Here is a 20,464-nt window from a genome sequence, read left to right on the forward strand (position 1 = left end):
TAAATCCTCTATTTTCCATTTCCTTGAAGGTGCATCAGAATTTTAAGTCTGTGCTAGCAAAACATAGATATGCAACATTGCTCAATTTCAGATTTTGCTGGAAAAACTGAATTCAGGAATTACAGATAGAACACCTGATGCCTATTTGCTCTCAAGTAAACATGCTTAACTAAAGGGCCAAGTATCCTATTACCGGTCATTCTGAAGGGAACATCCACTTGTGCTAAAGATGCATCAAGTTAAGCTGTGTCTCTGGGTAGTATGGTAACATCCATACCCACCTGTGTTGGATGGAGTGAAGCCTGGTAAGGATGGGCTGTTGAGGCCTGGGAGCAAGACTGGAGGGATGCCCTGTAGTGCTGGGTACGCAGCAGGAAGGTTAAGAGTTTGCAGAGGGGTGTTATCAAACATGCCCTGCTGTTGAGCTGCCAGACCAAGAACCTCATTGGCTTTTTTGATCCGGTCCAGCTCTTGCTGAGCCATCAACTGACGTACAGTAGCTGGGTCAAAATACTCCTTTTCCTTATCCAACTGGCTTCCAATGGTTTCTTTAACTTTGGAGATATGCTGTTGAGAGAAGATATGGTCACGTACAGACAGTCGAGCGCTGTACTTGATGCCACACAAAGTGCACTCTGTTTTGGGTCCCTCATAACTTGTTTGGTTTATACCAAAATGCTTGGCCATGCTGAGTTTGGACTTCTTCTCCTTTGCCCGAGCATTTTGGAACCAGACCTGAACAACTCTCTTTGGCAGTCCAATGTCATTGCCCAAGACCTCACACTCCAGCATGGTAGGTGTCCTGTAGTCATTAAAGCATGACTTAAGAACTTTTAGCTGGAGATTAGTCATCTGAGTGCGAAAGCGTTTCTGTCCGGGCCGATCCCCACTCTCCCCAGACTTGCTGGCTGAACCACTTGCACCAGGGCTGGGTGAGCAGGGATCTGCAAGGCTGGATGTTTCACTATAGTCCACAGTACCTTCATTATCGTACTCTTTGCTGTAAAAGCTGGGAGCTGGGCTGACCAGGCCAGAAGACAGACGATCTTCATATTCAGACATTGCTATCATGGCAGCTTTTGTGAGACCTTCACTCGGTCCTGATGCAGATTTGGTTTCAGTTGCAATCCCTGTTGCACTATCATTGTCTGCATTCCCTTCGTCTCCTGTTGTAGTGTCTGTGATTGCAGTGTTGACAGAAGAGCAGTCATCATTGTCCAGCTTTGTCTGGTCAAAGCTCAGGTTGACCGAGGACATGGAGGGACTCTCAAAGTCTTCTATCCCTTCCACCTTGATGGAGGATGGACTCAGCAGAGTCCGAGGTGACAGTTCCATGCTCTTGTTCACTGGGGAGAGAGGAACACTCTGACCGTCACTGCTAGTTGGTGGCATGTGGGAAAAGCTTGCTCCATCAAAGATGTCTCCCTTCATCTGGAGTCCCCCATCGCAATCTAAGAGCATAGCAGACAACGTCAAGTTGTATCCGGCTCTCTTGGCCTCATGCCAGTGGCGGGATCGGATGTGAGCTTCAAGAGCTGTCTTTGCTTTAAAGAGAGCCCGGCAGAATGGACAACGTCTATGGGCTTGGGCAGGCCCTACAGCTCTGAACTGTCCCTTCCTTTCCCGCGCACGGGTGTTCTGAAACCAAACTTGTACAACACGTTTCTTCAAGCCCACTTCATGTGCAATGTGATCCAACATTTTCCGTGTGGGGTTGGAGTCAAGCAAGTATTTCTGATAAAGAATTTCCAGCTGCTCTGGGGTAATTGTTGTCCGTAGACGTTTATCCCTTTGAGGTTCTTCTCCTCCAGTCCCACTGTCATTTTCTCCAGGGCTTGCACTGGCCTTTTCCTCCAGCTTTCTCTTCAGTGTGTTCATTGTGGATGTTGGAGTTGATGGAGAAGTAGCGGAGCTTGCTGGAATCTGTGGTAATGTACCAGATAGCAGCTGGCTCGCAAGTAGTGGATTACTGGGATCAAAAAGCATGAAAGGCATATCCAGCGTTCTGTCCAGGAACGGGGGGTGAATAAACTGGTTTTGTGCACTCAGAAAATGAAGCTGCTGATGCTCCTGCCAATGCTCAAAGGAAGGAAATGCCAGCTTACACTGGTCACACTGGTATGGGATTAGCTGAGGAGGTAGGTTTGCCAGCTGTTGAGGGGTGGATGTGTGAATGGGTTTGAGGGAGAGATGTGACAGCTGAGATGGACTTGGGCTTGACTGTGACAAAGAACACTGAGGGGGCTGAGGAGGGGGAGGTGGCTGTTGTAATGAAGAGGGGGAGGATAACTGTGAAATCTTTTGGTGTGCTGAATTTGTCTTTTGTTCTCCTTGGTCCTGTTGCTGCTGAGACTCTTGCTTTGGTTGCACTTGCTTCTCTTGAGTTTGGTTTTGCTGTGTACTTGGAGGTTCAGACTGCTTTGGTTTCTCATCTGTAGCTTCTACTTTAGAGCTATAGGTGGAGGAATCGTCTGCCTCTGCTGTGAGCTGCAGAAAAGCTGAGGAGGTTGCATTAGCTGAAGACGTAGGTGTGCTGTAAGCTTGTGAGGGCATTGGTGTGCTGCAGGAGGAACTGGTTGGAGTCAAGAGCTCCATTGCATCCATAGAGTCTTCATTCTGGCTATCATCCTGTCCATCTTCATCCTCATCTTTGTAACAAAGTTTTTTCTGGTGTTTAATGAGATCAAAAATGCGCTGAAAGACTAGACTGCACTTTTTGCATTGGTAGTTCAAGTTGCTTGTTCTAATGTACCTGTCGTTTGTAAGCTCCCGCCGTTCTCCATCTTTGCCTTCTCCCTGATTCTCATAGTTTTTCCTAGCTTTTTGACGGGCATTCTGGAACCACACCACTATGACACGTGTTGGGAGGTTCAGCAAGTTAGAAAGCTGCTCAAATTCATCATCCTTTGGATAAGCATTGGCATCAAAGAAGTCCTGCAGGACTCTGAGTTGGTAGTCAGTAAAGCGTGTCCGGGAGGATCGCTTGCTTCCCCAGTACTCCTGCTTTTGAGGTTCTGGAGAAGGAGGCCGTGAGTCTATCTTCAGCTCTTCCAGGCTGGTAATGGGAGGATTACTGAAATTGTATGGGGAATCCTTGTTGCGCTGGCGTTCTTTGAAAAGAGTGTTTCTAAACCAGTGCTTGATCACTTTCTGGGGTAACCCAGATTTGTCCGCCATCTCTTTGATCTGTTCCTCACTTGGGGAATTGTTAATATCAAAATACTGCCGAAGAACTCTGAGTTGGTCATCAGTGATTCGTGTCCGTGGCCTCTTGTTCTGCTGCTGCTGGAGAAGGCTAGGGTTGAGCTGATGCTGGTATAACTGGGCCAAGTCGGCAGGCAGAGGGTCTACAGGACCAAGCTGGGGTGGCAGCTGAGCAGGTAATGTTTGTAGTGGCATGGTTTGCATCATAAGTGGTGAAAAGATGGGGAGCTCCATTGGCATGGAGAGCTGAGTGAGTGGCACAGATGGCTGGGCTGGTGCAATCGTAGGAGAGGTAATTGGTGGGGCAGAAGTAGGAATGGTAGGAGTAGAAGCTGGCTGAGGAGGTGCTGGAGGGAGTGGAGGTGGGGGCGGTGGAGGTGGTGGTGGTGGCTCTGGGGTCTGAGGCCGCAGTGGGTACAGTTTGTCATAGTGTTCTCTGTACTGTTTGGCAAATCTCTCTAATTGCTTAAAGGGAAAGTAATGTTGGTGAACATGCTCTTGGTGGCTCTTCAGGATGAGGATATTTGAAAAGAACTTGCCACATGTATCACACTCTAGCTTTTCCAAGTTCTCACCTTGCTCTGTCTTCCCATTTTTCTTCTGCACCTTCTGCTTGTTTTCATTATACTGAATGACAAGCTCAAAGCCAAAATTTTCTAGCAAGGCTTTTGTGGCATTCCCTCTTGCATCAGATGCAATACGTGGAGGCAGTAAGGAGGGCTCCGAATTGCTGCCTGGTACAAAGTCCTTCTTGTCTTTGGGCTTTAAGTTATCAGACAAAGACTCCTTAGATGCTGCATTATTGTCTCCCCTCTCTGCACCTTCCCTTTCCCGTGGGGTTTCTTTTTCTTTCTCCTTCACTACAGATTTATTTTTCTTCTCCGGGTGCTGGCTCTGCTGTATAAGGACATGAGGTTGTGACAAGGACAGCTGACCTTGCTGCTGTTGTAAGAGCTGTGGATGGCTCTGCTGAGGGAGCTGAACTTGGGCCTTCAGGTCCTCCAGCAAACTCGGACCTGTGCCAGTCAGTGTTAGAGCACCACTGGTGACAGGCAAGCTAACTTCTGGATTGAGCTGGAACTCGGCACTGGGGATGTAGAAAGGAAACAAAAGATGCTGCTGTTGTTGAAGCTGCAGAAGGGTCTCAGTGGTCATTGGAAAGTGCGGCAAAAGTGCTGGGTTGAATAGCTGAGATTGCAGGAGAGCAGCTTGTTGCTGCAGTTCTTGTTGCAGGTGGGCCTGGACTTGAGCCTGGGCCTGTGCCAAGGTCTGAGCTTGTTGCTGCTGCTGCTGCTGCTGCTGCTGCTGTTGCTGCTGCTGCTGTTGCTGCTGCTGCTGCTGCTGCCTGGATGCAATCATGTCTGCCAGCTTCTTTCGGTTTACCTCTTTGGGCTCAGAAGGGGAGGAGATATTAGTGCTAACAGGGTTACCTATGGGAGCAATTCCCAAGCTGTCGCTGGATACCTGGTTGAGCAGGCTGGGAATGGGAGTTGTGCCCGAATTACTTGTGTTGGTAGTTGTAAAAGTATTATTGTTGCTAGTGCTCACTGGGCTTGGTGTGGATGAACCCAAAGAGAGACTGCTGCTGCTGCTATTGCCAGCTCCGTTACTACTGCCACTGCCCCCAGCTGCCTCTAGCTTGGCAGCGCGAGCCTTGGTTTGGTGCAGGACAGACCTCATGTGGATCTCCAAGGTAGAGCTCTGGCTATAGGCCACGTTACAGGTGTTACACTTAAAGGGTTTGTTGTCTGGGCTGCTAGTAGGTTCAGGCTGCCCAGTAGCAGACTCTTGGAGGGCTCTTTTCAGTTTATGCAGATGAGAAACTGAATTGTAATGGACCAGGAGAATGTTCTTTTGTGTGAAAGATTCCTTGCAGACTGTGCATTTGTAAGGGCGAGATGGATCTAGGAATTTCTCCATAGTGAAGTTAGGGCCCTTCCTGAAGGGTAAGGCTCGTTTTGGTTCTGAGCCAGAGTCCTCTTGTACTGACCCTGAATCACTACCTGTCGGGCTCTGCTTATCTTCCAAGTCGCTCTCTTCCTCCTTATCTTCCTCAACTATTATAGTGTGGTCTTCTGCAAGCGAAGGATCGCCCATAGCAAGAAGGTCCCCGTTGACCAAAAGACCACCATATAGCTGCTGAATGTCGGCCTCACTCAGCTCCAGATGGCTGGTTTCCAAGTGCTTCTTCAAGGCCTGGAAGGTTCGGAAGCTGCGCTGGCAGAGGCAGCACATGGTGGCCGCTCGGATAACATGGTACTGCGAGTGGAGCTGCAGCTTCTCGATGGTTTTGAATGCCAGGCTGCACTGGTTGCAACGGTACTTGTAGACGTGGCGATCAGACACTGGCAGCTGCGGCCGCTTTGCGTGAACTTCATTGAAATGTGTCTGCAGGGCTGCTGAGCTCTTGAACACCTGGTTGCACCCCTTCTTCCAGCAGAGGAAACCAGAGTCGTCCCGGGCAGAGCTCTGATCGGCTGCAACAGGTTTGGGATCGCTGCTGTGCTCTGCACCTTCTGATGGCAAAAGACTCTTTCCTGAGTCCTCAGAGATCTCTGTGAAAACAAAATCACAACAAAACTGGAAATTACACCAGTGCACAAGGGCTGATCAACACCATTTTTTGCCCCAACTAGGTCATTTTTTTTTTCTCTGCAAGACAAATAGGTATTTCCAACATTTCTCCTCTACCTTCACTCATTTATTTTAATACCAGCCCATTAACCCTCATCATGGACCATTACATAAACCTACACAATTTACTTTCTTGTTCACTTTGAGTATCTGAGAATCATTCACACATACACATTCCCCTACTACATTTCTCACCTTTAATTCTCCCTTTTAAGCAAAGGCTGTCCAGCCACCTATCTGTCTTTGCTGTTTTTCTTTGATGTCCTGCCTAATTTCCAGCAAGATTTCTCCAACTGAACTTAATATTTGAGTCTTGGTCCCATCAAAGCTAAAAACAGGAATGAAATTCAGGTCCTGCTAGCAGCAGCTCAAAGGAAGTTGTTTGAGGGAGGAAGGGAGAAGAAAGAACAAGCACTCGGTGCACTGCCACTTTTCTGGGACCTAACAGCACAGTTCCGCCAGAAGAGTGTGGTAAGGGTGGAGGCCAAAGAGGGGATCCCAGCATCCAGTAAAGCATTAGCTTTCCTGCCTATGCCAGTGCTGTCCCACCAGCATCACTGCCTTGGGGCTGTCTGCCTGAAAGGAAGCAAGGGCTGTCTTCATTACCACATTCCCTACAGACTTTCCAGGAGGGCACAGAAGGAAGACCAACATTGTTTCCCTGCCAAGTTTAAGACCAGACACTTCTGCTTGTGCAGAAAGATGTTCTTGGGATGTTCTCACATCACGCTACAAAGCCAGGACTAAACAGCCGTTGATTTACATCCATGCCTTCATAACACAGCATGGCAATGAAAAAGGCAGAGGAGGTTTGGGCTGGATAAGCACTGCAGCAGCTGAAACCTGCCCAATGTACGTACTTGAGCTACGATGGCAGCAGAGGTGTTAGTACAGTCTGTGGCCAGCAGCAGCAACCCTTGTGGTTTCTCTACCAATTCTCTAAGCCCTCTTACCACCTCTCCTTTTTGCTGCTTCCATCTGGTCTTCTCCTTTGTAAGGAGAATTTCCACAACCTCCATGTGAATTGCAATGGTGTGTGAGCCATGCTCATCAGCTCTGAGCTGCACTGCTCTGCCCCACTGCAGAGACACCGGGGGCACTGTCCTGTTTGTGGTACAGGTAAGGGAAGACTGCTCTGCCATGTGCTGGCCAACTGTGGTCCTCAGGACATAGCTGGGTACGTGGAGATTGCCCAGGAGGAGATGTCCCTGGACACAGTCCCCAGCCAGGTGACAGGAGCTGGGGGACTGGTGGGACCCGTGGACCTCACTAACCCGCACTCACCAGGCTGCTTCCCCAGCTCCTCGGTGGTGGAGTTCCCATCTTTCTCTGGAGTGGCTGCTGGCAGAAACATGCTGCTGGGCATCATCACCTCAGGTGTTGTCACCTGGAGACAGGGAAGTAGGGATGTAGGGAAAAGAAAAGCAGAGGGAAATATTTTTAACATCTTCAGTAGCAAAATTAGACACCAGTATTGTAAAGTCAGAGGCGTCACTTTTCATAGCTCACTGAAGACTCATGTTTATTAGACAAAGCTCACATCAGTCAAAAGTGTTTCTACAGTTACATTCTGGACATAATTAGCAGTGCACACTTGAAGAATAATCTTATTATTAATATTTTTCCTTTATGTAGAATTCAGACTTTGATCACTGACAATGTTTTGTCATGGGCTGTGAAACTTCTTGTGCAACCAATTAGGTAGATAAGTTGAAAGGCCCACCTTAAGCTGCTGAAAACATAATAAGGCCCCTAATTAAATCATACCTCGTAAAGTACACTGTAATCTTGAACTAGGGAGCATTGCAGCACTGTTTTCAAAGTGTATCGATGCAGGAAAAGGAGGGGCATGAGAAAGAAAAGTACAAATAAGGAGAGAGGTGACAAAGGAAAGGATGAATAAGGAAAGACTAAAAAGACAGCAAATTGTCTGTGAAATGAAAAGCTATTGGTAACCCTTTCCTTGCTCTGACTGCTGTGTTTCCTTCGCCTCTCTTCAAGTGTTTGTCTAGAACCTGCACCATCATTACCACTGCAGTACTTGAGTACCAACATTTTTGAAGAGCTGGAGATTTTGTGTGCTTCAGCTAGAGATGCTCCTTGAAAGAGTCAAATGCTTACACTCATCTTTTTCTGGAAAACCATGTTTCTTTGAATTTATCCTGTCACACACACCAAGTACAAACCACCTAGCTACCAGGCTGTGTGTGGCTGTTATTGGATGTAGGACAATGAATGCCCTTTTAACCTTCCATGGTCAGTATCTCACAACAACCGAAAAGCTGCCCCACAGTCGTTGTCTCAGACAAACCTGCGTCACTGCGACCATTCGTGCTGTATTCAAGCGCATGGTGCCAGAACCGGTTATGTGCCTGTGGCAAGCAAAGACACCTCCACAGCTCTGCCTGCTCCCCTGCTGCTGGTGCTCAAGGAGCATTCCCTCTCACCAGCATGATGGTACTTGGAGAAACAGAAACCAACACTGACTTGCAACGCTTACAGTGCTTGTGCTCCCAACCTCTGACTGCTGGAATAGTGACGCAGAAACAAGCACTCCTAGACAGGTACGTTTCTAAGCAAAACAAGCCTCTCCATCCTTCTGTCAGACACTAAGAGGGCATCTGAACCTTAATTTCAGAAGAGAGTGAGTGAAGCTGTTACCAGCATGCAGGATAGCTTGCTTTCTGGAAAGTCAGGGACCACAAGACTCTGGCCGAACTGCATGAGATATTAACAAACCCATGGTGAAGCTGCAGCTGAAATACTGTAAGCCTCTGTGCAGGACATGAAACCTTCCTTATGGACACACATGTCAAATCCAAACTGACACAGACTAGACCTTAGTTTAAGTGAATGGAAGCAAATGCAGCTCAGAAACAAAGGTTCACAAGAGTGGCTGCAGACATCCAAACCGTACCAAAGAGAGATGCTGGGCTACCCTGGTTTACGTGGAGGGCAGGTGCATGAAGGTAAGCACCGAGTCCTACAGATGTCTGCAGGAAAGGCAGCTGACATTGATAAATCACGAGGAAGGAAGCTGAGCACAGCAAATTCATTCCACCTTCTACTTTAACCACGAGCATCTGATGGCTATGAGTGGTGGGTCAGGAGATGGGAAAGGTCACTGGTTCATTCACAGTAGTGGGGCTCTGAGGAGGGGGCCGGGCAGGGATGCAGAGGAGGAAAGGCATGAAGGAACTGTCCCTCTCAGCTTTGTCAGCAGGGAGAGTGCTTTCCTAGGATCTTTAGGAATTATGAAAAATAAATCATGAGAAATTAAAAAAACCCCAACAGAGTAGAAAAAGAATAAAATTATCTAACACCTCAGCTGCACATCATTATAGAAAACTGTGGGCTTTTTATACGCATTACAGTAAGGCAGCCATCCCCACTACCAGACTCAGTACGACGGATCAGTAATTGTTTTCATACACTTTAATTAGAAAAACTCAGATGGCTATGAATAATAATGGAAAAGAGAGACTTTTGCACTTGAAAGGTTGAAGTCAATCAAGTGTGAATGACGGCAAAAAAGAAAAAAAAAAGACACCAATTCATCAGGCCTCTGTTGTCTCGCCGCGTCTTTAATCATAATTCCTGATTGGGATTCAAGAAGGCAGTAAGCAGCGGTTCTTTGTCTGCCTTCACCTTCCGTCAATTAACTCTCCCCGAAATATAATCATCAACCTCACATGCTCCTCTGCATCTTAATCTGGGTCTCCAAACCAGTAAGTCCTGCCCTATATGTGTTTAAGTAATTACCTTTATCTACCTGCATCTCCACAGCCACAGTTCTCAACGTACTTCTACCCCTCCCTCCACAAAAAAAGCAAACACACACACAAAAAAAAACAACAAAAAAAAACCACCCTAAGGCTGTGGTACATTAAGTTGCTACAGACACAAAATCCCAAAAGGCAAAGAGAAAAAAGCTTTGAGAAAAGTACAGGAAACTAGAAATTCTGGATATGGATGTGGGGCAACAGCAGGCAGTCCAGACAGCCATACAGGGCTACCCCTGGGAAGCACAACCTTGAAAGTAGGGCACTGGTCTTGCTTCAGCAACTGATCTGGACCCTGCTTTCATCCTGTACCCATTCAGCACCATGCAGGTTTCTCCTGAAAGTGCTGCCCCCCTCTCCCATGCCACTTCCTGGGCAGGATGACTGTGTTTCTTCATCCTCACGGTCGACCAACCAAGCAGAGAGCAGAGACAAAGAATAGAGAAAATGGGCTGCTCATCTCAAATTCTTTTGCATTTATACTGAATTCCAGACTCCCAGCTTTGAACTATTTGCCCTTTTATCCTTCAGACCTGTTGGAATATATACCTTGTATGTATTTCCTTGCATCTGCAGAAAATGCCTCGCATCTTGTTGCTGCTTTTAATATAAACAAATAACAAGAGTACTGAGGCAACAGGAAGGTTTAGTAGGGCATGGTCACCTGACAGATAAACGAGGAGTGGTGCTCTGAAACACAGCATTTTGTACTTCAGATGTATTTAAACGGCATTAACTGTTCTGGTGATAGAGAGGAACGTGTTTACCTTGAGCACAGTCTGTGTCAGCTTGTGCAGTCGTTAAGTGCTCTCTACCTCCCTGAGCAGGCAATACCTGGGATGTAATCCTGGCATCCATCCTTGACTGCTCTAAACCTGCATCTCTGGGCTTAAATTTCTCTTCAACACCAACTGTTTCACAATAGCAACAAGTCAGACAATTTGAACTGTTACTAAAAAAACGATCCTACAAATGTAACTGAGACAAATGTGATTTGTCTTCTTCCTTTCCACCTGTACATACTCTTTTTGCTCTGTTTAATATTAAACTGAATTCCCTTTGCAGCTGCAGCCGTGATATTCTGGCCCACAAGCCACCAGCAAAGCCTTTCAGCTTTCTCTCGCAGCCAGGTTTTCTAATCCACCTCCACGCACGGCCCCACAGCGCTCGTCCCGCACCGCCTGCTCGTACAGCCCCCGTCTCGCCCAGGCTGAGCAGTGCTACTGCACGGAATGCAAATGGTCCCCTCGAACTGCATCACTCCTTGATCTTTCTGACCAAATGAACCTGAGGGACGGGGAAGGATCAGTGGTCACCCTTATCTGTTCTTTCTGACAGCCCAGTGACTGGATACAGATATAATGATCGGGTTCTGTTTATCAGTACTTGGACAGCTGGAGTGCGTACCCCCAGGAAGGCGTGGAAGCCCTGATGCTGAGCAAGCATTTGCTCTGAGCACTGTCTCTGACAGCAGCACAGAACCGACCAAGTCCCTGTCCCATTCGCCGCACCGGGGAACCTGGCCTCCCTCCCAAAACATCTCCCTGCAGTTTGCACTGGGCTTGGGAGCGCTGGCCCGAGGACTTTGCTGCAGAGAAGTCAGTTATCTGCCTTAGAGGGTAGATAGTTGTTGGAACAAGCATCTGTGCCTCCAAGAACCCCATCTTTCGGATGAAATTCAGCTCTCCTTAAGAAGATAAAGTTCCTTGGATGAAGAGAGCTACCTACATGCTTGGAAACCCCAAATGGATGTCCTGTTCTTTAAATAATGAAGTCCAGTGACTTCTTACAAAACAAAACAAAACAAAACAAAAAAACAACAAGGATGGACACACCATGTCTCCTTCCTCCTGGTCTCATGAACGCCTTCAGCAAATGGCATATGCTCTGACACGTACCATCAGCAGAAGACCTACCTGTCACTGGTTTTGGGAACAACCTGCAAGTTCATCCTCACAGGTGGCAACTGCCAGCAGTGACAAGCATGCCTCCTGCTACGACTGCATCTACGGTATTTTTAAGACAATGAACTGCAGAGCAGCTCAGCGGCACGGGCCTGAGGCTCAGAGCTGCATCACTCCTGCGCTGGCCCCAGCAGCGTGACACAAGCATATTCTTGTCACGTCCAAAAAATTAATCTTCGGATGGCGTGAATAACCAGCTCCCTTTACACACTGGATCTGCCTTCTCTTACTTTCCTCAGGACAAAGTGAGACAGTATGTGGACAGTCCATGTGGTTCCTCTGTAAATGGCCCAAGAGTGCTGAAATCGTGTGGCTTTGAAAAGAAAATCTCCAGAAGGGGTCTGAGGAGATACATTACTATCCCTATGTCCATGCAACCTAGGGGGAAATACACATGCGATGCAAGGTTCCCGAACCAGACAAAGGAGGTAATTTCCATTACAAAGAGAGAGAGAGGGTGCTGGAGTGAAAAGCTTCATTAGACTCAGAGAGGCAAAGCGATGGCAGTATACCAAGGTCACTTCTAATTTAGACCATCTAATTGGCAAACATGGCTCCAAATGGCTATCATCTCACAGGGCTCAGAATTAATGAAGCCCGATTATTTTCATTACCTTCATCCGAGATGGAGAATGAGACACAGAGTGAGAGGGAAAGGGGGGAGTAAGAGGGGGCGAGAAGGAGGGAGAGAGAAAAATTGAATGACAGCAGAAGGGAGAGAGCAATAAGAAAAGACAATAGGAAAGAGGAAAAAATGTACAGATAGCACGAGGGAGAAGTGAGGATGGCAGGGATGGGAAAGAATTACTCTTAAAGCAAGGGAGAAAAGAAGAAGATGAAAAGGCAGCTGAAAACAGACACCTTAAACTGAGGAAGAGAAAACTGACAACAGAAATGATGAGAGAGGAATGTGCAGAACGATAAAGGAGGCAGGGGGAGGAGGGAGCGCTCCCGCCACCGGAGGCTCTTGGGAAGCCGTCCCTTCTCCCGGTTTGAGCCCATCAGTCTTGTCAATCGACTATGCAGGCGAACTGCACTTCACCCTCATTAAGGGGCTCTCTGCTGAAGCGGCGCGGGCCCAGGACTAGCAAAGAGGCTGCTACGTGGGAAGATGGCGATCGGACCTGTTCAGAGCAGCTGAAACGCCACATAAAACAAACTCGGCCACGTTTGTTCGCCAGCCCTGTGAATCGGCAGCAGCAGGAGATGGGGAGGGACAGGCGAGAGCAGCCTGCAGCACGGTGCCAAGCAGCAGCCCCTGCCCCACGAGGGCCTTCCCTGGCCCCCCACCTCGTGGGGGATCGCTGGAGCCCTGCCGGGCCCTGCCCCAGTGGCAGGGCTGGCAGGAGGGCCCGCTCCCCGGAGCGGCTGCGGCTGCTCCCCGTGGGACAGCCATTGGGGCTGCTTGTTGATATGAAAAGGAAGGGGCACGAACCACACAGATATGAGATGCTGAGCATAAGCAAGCAGCCGTTTCCATGGCAACAGACATATTAGACACTGCAGGTTCCTGAAAGGCGTCTGATAAGGTATTATTAACTGGAGCCTCCTCCAAATGCCGAGTGCAAAGACACTGTGTCGAAAGGGACCTGGCTCCCATTTACTGGGCTGCAATTCACTCTCGGTGGCACCAAGATCCGATTCCCATGTCAGGCTGAGACAAGAATCTAGAATACGCAAGATTAGGAACGTTTGATGCTGCCACATTCTGCAAAAGCCATACCGATCTCACCAAACATTTGTCATGTAATACAGAAAAGAGCCATCTTCTTGCCCCATGCACAACTTGATTTGAGGCAGGAGAGGCAGTCTTCCTACCCAGACATAACTCTGTGTACCAAAGCAAACAGCTACCCAGGGCCAAGGGCAGTGGCAAGATGGAATAAAAAAGGAACAAGCGAGATGGTGAGCTCCACAGATAAGCCAGTCTTCACATTTCTCAACAGAAGTCCTGCATGCTGCAGCAGATGAGGGAGGTCCCACTCCAGCACAGAAGACGCAATGACCTAAGAAAACTGTCCTGCATACTACAGCAGTTGCTTTGGTCATCTCCTCTGGGAGGTGCCCCTAAGCTCCTGAACAAGTGACTTCCATCAGTCTCTCTGTACCCTGGAGGACATACATCTGTGTAGGTGAAGCGGTTGCACTAATTCAACCACATCAGTTTCTGGACTGTGAGCTCTGCAGACAGCCTGACTCAAACGAACCATCTGCTTACCAGTAAAGTGCATACCCTTAAGCAAACTGGTTACACTTGCTGGCATGGGAAAGGGGATCAGCTTCTTTTTACTGCTTTTATAAGGTCAAAATGTCTTCCATCAATTTAGTAAGAAGCTAACAAGATTTGATCAAATTCTCAGAAGCTACTTACACACTTAAGCACCATCAGTTAAAACAGAGGTAGGTCTCAGAGACCTGGGTCTGTGTGACAGGACAGTTACTTAACCTAGATGCATGCAGTGGTCCAGCAGAGCAGAGCTTCACACTCACTCAAGCCTGTGAGTATGGCCAGCTTTTAAGTGTTAGTGAACTGCTGTTGCTCTTTTCTCCTAAAATCTCTTTATATTTTGTTATTCAGAGAATGATGGGATCTGTCAACTTGGCTGGATTTTTATGTGTTTTCAGCTGTAGTGCCTACTTGGGTACACAAAGCTCTTCCTGGCAGTTGCAAGTGCTTGGTCAAACAGTGGCCACTGTGAACCTTCGGCATGCATCTTCGGCTGCATCTTCGGCTCCTGCAGAGCATGACAGGCCAAAGAGAAAGGGCAGGAAAATGAAAGGACAGGTAACTCATAAAGCTAAGAGGGAAGATGAAAAGCACAAAGGTGTTTAAGAAGGAGACACAAGAAGACTGGAAGGGTGATAGAAAGAGAAGAGCAAAGAATGGTAACAGAAAAGCTGGGTAACACTGCATGTGCTTGCTCAGACGATGCTACAGAAGGGGAGCTGACAAAAGAAAATGTGTAGTATGACAAACATATTATTGTCCTCCATGATCAGGAATCAGCAAAGAAGGGAAAAACAGGCAGAAATGGGGTTCAGGAAAAAATAATCACAAAGAGGAAGAACTGTCAGGAGTTAAAATAAACACTTATACTTGGCAACAAGTTCTTAAATGCAGACACAACCTTGCCTTGAAGATTATAACAAAAAAAAAAAAGTGTAGAAATCTGACAATACATCTGATTTGTGAATTTAGAAGGGTTTTTGAAAATGTGCCTTATTAATTCTACCTGTATCTTAGACTGACACTAACAAATGGAAAGGCACACTCATGTGAAACCCATGAAAAAGGAATTCATGAAAGAGACATTTTGGGACTCAAAATATTATTTACTGGAGCAAGCGCATCAGTGCTGGAGAATGTGGTAAGCCTTTTATGAGCACGTCTGTGTTGTGATGGTATGTACAAGTCCCACAGAAGAGGTTTGGCAGTTATGCATGCTACCCCATGTGTGCACCAGTACCAGAGAGAGATCCTCAGTCAACAGTGCTGGGGTAAAACAAGCCAGAGCACAAAAACAGTCACAAATGGCAACTTGAACACTGCGCTGCAGATTTACTACTTTTCACCAAGTACTAGCTCTTAAGCCAAATTTTGGTCTCTCAGAGACAGCACTGAAGAAGGATTCCCATGCTAGATGCTAAAATAATGACACAGGGCAACAAAAGCTTCATGCAAACATATTAGTGCTGAATCGCAATCTGTTGTCTGAAGTTTCTGCTCCATGTCAGAAGCTGCACTAGCAATAACAATGACAAACCCCCCCCAGGCACAATGTTGTTTGACAAACTTCTAGGAGTGGAGTTGTTACAAATTTTGAGATCTATATGAAGACAGTTGACTCTATTCAGTGAACTTTCACTCCACACTTTGGTGGCCTAACTTCCTACTTCAGAGAATTTTAACTGCGTATTCTTAAATTTTAATTTAAAACCAGGTATTTCAAAACATTTTAAAGATGGCACTTGAAACAGTAGCTGTAATGTTCAACAATACCCCAAGGTTTCACCTTCCTTGGGTCAGCATTGATGCATCCCTTGCTTGTTACCCTGAAAAAAGTGAATTGTTACAGAACAAAAGCACTGCCATTTTGGATGGAGTAATTCCTCACTGAAATAACAGATTCAGTCTATCTCATGTGACTGTAACAATGATCCTCATTAAGTGAACAAAGTGCAGAACATGGGCTGCACAACAGGACTATCTCCCCTGCACAATGTGAAAGTGCCAAGGGAAGCTACACTATTGGTTCTTAAAATCATATTTTAAGCAGAAACCTGATACCTAATTTCCTGTAATGTTACCTTAATCACCCTGGCTGTCCTCAGAAGTGCTAATCAACATATGAGCACCTTTTTTCTCTGCAACTGGACCAGCACAGCACATCAGCTGCTGCATCTCCCAGAAGCTTCTGTGCAAAATGCAATCCCATGCAACGATCTCAGTAGCTAAAGGAAATCATGTTTATTTCAATCTCTTCACAAGGAAATTACTCAACACTCCATTATTGGCAGTTTCCACAGTGCTCAAGCACACACAAGCTAGACTCTGGAGATGAAACATGCAGGGATGGGAAAAAAACAAATGACTGAGTGCAGACAGATCGGGGAGCTGCCCACAGTGGCCCACTACAGCGAACTTAGCCTGTGCAGGTCAGGCCATGCCTTCACTCCTCATATTTCCTAGGAAGGCAGCAGACATGCTTCACTACGCAGCGACTTACCGTCATGATGAGCTTCTCAACGCAGTCAGGGGACACACTGTGCAGATGAGTGAGGTGCAGCTGCAGATGGATCTTGTTGTTCAGCATGTCCTGGCAGAGCGGGCAGCGAAGCATGGGCTGCACTGAGTGCTGGGTCATGGCGTGCACCCGCAGCCGATTCACATCGGTGTTACTGTACTTGCAGTATGGACACTGGTACATCTGCAGAACAAGACAAAGGAATTGTGCAATTGTTACGGTGGCTGCTTTCCTCCTTCCACTAGACTTCAAGAATTTGATGCCTTCTCCTACAGCCAGTTACCACTTTTCACCCTCCTTTTATTTTATTCTTTGCTTTTGGCACATACAAAACAAATTGCCTACTTGTAGATGCACAAAAAGCTGTGTTCTTGTTTCTTACCTGCTCTGATTTGGTCTCCTCTGAAGTTTTTGACCATTTAAAGGAGAGAGGTGACTCAGAGCTGCTGGGAAATGATATTCGTTTAGAGGATGCTGGAGGCTCCGTCAGCTCCTTCTCTGCCTGGCTAGCTGGTGCTGCAACAAGAAGAGATTTACATCAGGACATTCCCAAAGAGGCTTAAGTTGGATGAAGACAGTATTTCCACTTACACTGCTTCTGTTTCTTGAAACACATGCCACAGAGCTGGGGGAAGATGGGTATGTGGACTAACTTACATCCTACAAAGCATGCCTGGACAAAAAAGTTCCATCTTATCTTCCATAGAAAGGGAACTGTGTCATTTACAGCTAGAAGCAGAGAAATCACAGCTACTTACGCGGGTTGCTTACAACCTGTTAGGCACAGAAGGGACTTTTCCCGTGTTTACATCTGACACACAAACGCTCAACCAGATGTGAAGGCAAACGTGTCATCTCCATGAACAGCTGGACAGATGAGACAAAGCAAAATTCACGCTCCTAGCTCTGAACACCTGAAGTTTTGCATACAAACAGTCTGGAAAGTGTTTGCTGTGGCTGTCGACACAATGGACTTGCAGTCCATGGTGGACATGGTGGCATGGTGTCCCAGAAGGACAGCACTGGCTAGCTCAGCCCATGCACTCTGGGAACAGCACTCGTCTGAAGGTACTTCCTAGCGAGCGGTCCCACCGAAGTCCCAGCGGCAGATCACCAGCAGGACCCAGCCTACAGCCAGGGCGGGCACAGGATCCGGACAATCACACGCTGCAACCAGCTGAGGAAAGGCAATTGGATTTGAGCAAAACAAAAAGAGGCAAAGGAGCCCAGAAGTCAACAGAAAAACACTTTGCAAGTTGAGGCACTCTGAGAACACACATCCCTGACCTTTACCCCTCCCCCGAACCCTGGTAGCCTGGAGTACATAAATTTGTGGGACATCTATTATTTAAAAACTGTAAGGACAAGTATATTATACACAGCCCCCGTCTCCTCCTCCCTGAACACACATTCATAACAGTACTTTAATCTGTCTCGAATCGACTTCAAACCCATTTCGCCCTTAATGGGAGTTATTCATTTTCACTTGAAAGGTAATATATGACAGCTGGATATTTAATATGATGGATTGGCTGCCGATTAACAAGGCACTGTAGCATTCTTAGACCAGTCCCCCCATACTCTTCTCCCTTTCTCTTATTCTCTTTGTGAACTCACTGGTATCTGCACCTAGTTTCAGAAGATGCAGCCTGAGTAAAATCCCGCTAAACTGCTTCCTTCCCAAAGATCCTTTCATTTTCTGACATGAGATGTATTTCTGAAGGTACCACATCACAGTAAGAAACACATGTTCACATTTCTAACCTCCTCTCCTGCCAGACCTCACCTCTAAGCATTCAGTCAAATAGAAGCAAACTAACTTCCAGGAAACAAAAGACAGGTACTGCACATAGATAACAACATTGTTAGAGGGAGGCAGGGAGAGGAGGAGCTCTAGTACTACTAAATTTCTCCTAGAAGACTTGGCCATGCCAAAGCCTGCTTAGCAGTGATTTCCTTCCCTGGAGTTCTGTGGTGCTGCGTGCTTGGTATTTCATCTCCGGCTTGTTACACAGCCACCATGCAGACGCAAAATCTGGGCAATGTCTGAAACCAAAAGCACAGGACCCCACTGTGCTGCCAATCCTGTTATAAAGTCCAAACCTTGGGTTTCTTTGTGTAAAACAAGTCTGTGATGCCAGGACTTATGGATGCTGTAATGTAGATCCTGCTCTGCTCTCTGTGCAGAATGATAGGCTTTTATTCAGGTCAAATCTGCTGGCTGAACCTGAAACCTTCCATGGGGCTGAGAACTGGAAAGTCACTGAAAATGTCTACAGGACTAAAACCGGCCTTCTTTGCTTCCTACTAAGAAAAATATCCTTGGAGTATGAAAAACACAGCACCGCCCCAGACTCGTTAAGGAAGGCAGAGGCCACTGCCACAAGCCAGCACTGTGGCTGGCGGTGGACCACCCTGCTTTACATGCCCTGCCCGAGCTCTGCATGACGTGAGCGGCCCCAGCAAGGCGGTCAGCTGCTGCTGCTGCTGCTGCTGCTGCTGCTGCTGCTGCTGCTGCTGCTGCTGCTGACCTCATCCGCTCCTCGGGGGGACCTCGGACACCGAAGTGCCAGCCCCCACCAGGCAGCTGGGCATTGGGACCGGCATCCGGAGACCCTGGGCCTGCCGGCACGCAGCCGTGGGCGCTCTGCTCCTGCCCCACATCAGGCTGGTATTAGAGCACTTGCAACTCCTATGTGATATGGGCATGTCTCATGGGCTTTTTATACGTCAAATGCCACTTCAAACCCTTGGGTGTCAACCGCTCTGCAGTTATCAACTCTGCAGAGTATCAACGAGTGCTGCAGTGAGCCGTGCTAGCACCAACAGTTCTGCAAGAAGGGCAGGGGACGCAAGGGAGGACAGGAGAAATCTCTGGTAATGTATATGGGAAACCTTTCCAAATACAGGATGAAAACACTCCCAGTTTTGGAAACGGAGCAAGAACCACTAGAAAACTACAAAACTGCATTAAAAAAAATCTGACTTCCTATGGCTCAAGCCTTGGCAACTTACAACACCTCTAGTGGCCAAATCAGTGCTAGGACCTGTGTTGTGCACAGCAAGGTACAAGGAGCTCAGGGAGCCCCCTTGTCCTTATTCTGTGCCACCAGCTTCATTGTGCACCACTTCTAGCAACTCACTAATGTGATGTTTTCAGGTGCAGTCACTAAATTTAGTAACCCAACTGCAGACAATTACCCTGTAGTTGCTGAACACTACCTATAACCTCTGAAATCATGACTGTATTTTCCTATTTCCTTCCTGCTGGGAAACAGCCTGCTTAGAATTAGGGAAAAGTAAAAGGCAGTTAAAATTTACTTTTATTTGCTGTCTCCAAAGTGCCCACTTTTACTAAGCGCACTTCATCCATTCCATAACTTTAATCCTTCAAAATCAGAATTATAAATGATTGTCCAGCCCCCAGAAAAACTGTTTTGTTGCAGTGTTCTGAAAAACACATACTGAATATTCCTTCTAAGTATTATTTTTTGAGTTGACAGCTCAAATGGGAATTTTAACTCCAAGACCAAAGTTTACTGTTGATAAACAGCCAAATACACTAAGTGACACATTCAGTCCACATCACAGATCAGAGGAATTAAGAACTCTCTTCTGTCTGGAGAAATGAGGACATGCAGCTCCCATCCGCTCTGCATACGCTCTGCGGCTGCCTGCCAGCTCTCCGGCAGCTGTGTGGGGCCTTTGCACCCCTGCCTGCAGTGGACTGGATGGACCAAATGTCCCAGACTGAGGATGTCAAAAAGGCTTTGCCTCCAGCCGCAGCTCAGCGCTGGAGAAGGTGGAGCATGGTGTCTGTGCCCTAATTGTGTGAGATGAGGCTTAAAGGTAAAGGCCTTGCAGAAAAGAATGAATTTGGGCTTAAAAGTATGATGTGTGACAATTTACCAACTAGTACTTTTATTATTTTGACTCTTTGAGTGGATTTAGTTCAGATTGGCTGACCTCAGAAGAAAATCTGCGTTTCTCAACAAATGTACTTGAAAGCCAGGTGTAACAGGACAGCGCTGCTGCAAGCACGCTGCCCTGCCGGGGCACTTCACGGAGCCTACTCTTCCCATGCTTCCTCGGGAAGTTCTGCTTTTCAGCAGAGGAGGAGAAAACCTCCCAGGTG

General features: G+C 47.3%; 1 protein-coding gene across 13 annotated transcripts in view; it reads right to left on the reverse strand.

Annotated features, from left to right (window-relative positions):
- The window catches only part of ZFHX3 (zinc finger homeobox 3), a 618,952-nt gene that overhangs the window by 8,684 nt on the left and 589,804 nt on the right, over positions 1-20,464 (reverse strand). For all 13 annotated transcript variants that reach the window (XM_080552446.1, XM_080552438.1, XM_080552447.1 and 10 more), the window contains 4 exons: positions 16,712-16,845; positions 16,312-16,512; positions 7,123-7,225; positions 282-5,759 (listed from right to left, as the gene is read on the reverse strand). In XM_080552446.1, coding sequence (XP_080408572.1) covers positions 282-5,759; positions 7,123-7,225; positions 16,312-16,512; positions 16,712-16,845 — 5,916 coding nt within the window. The remainder of the gene's footprint in view (positions 1-281; positions 5,760-7,122; positions 7,226-16,311; positions 16,513-16,711; positions 16,846-20,464) is intronic.

This window comes from Anser brachyrhynchus (assembly GCF_964034855.1).
Source record: "Anser brachyrhynchus genome assembly, chromosome: 12".
Classification (NCBI taxonomy): Eukaryota; Metazoa; Chordata; class Aves; order Anseriformes; family Anatidae; genus Anser; species Anser brachyrhynchus.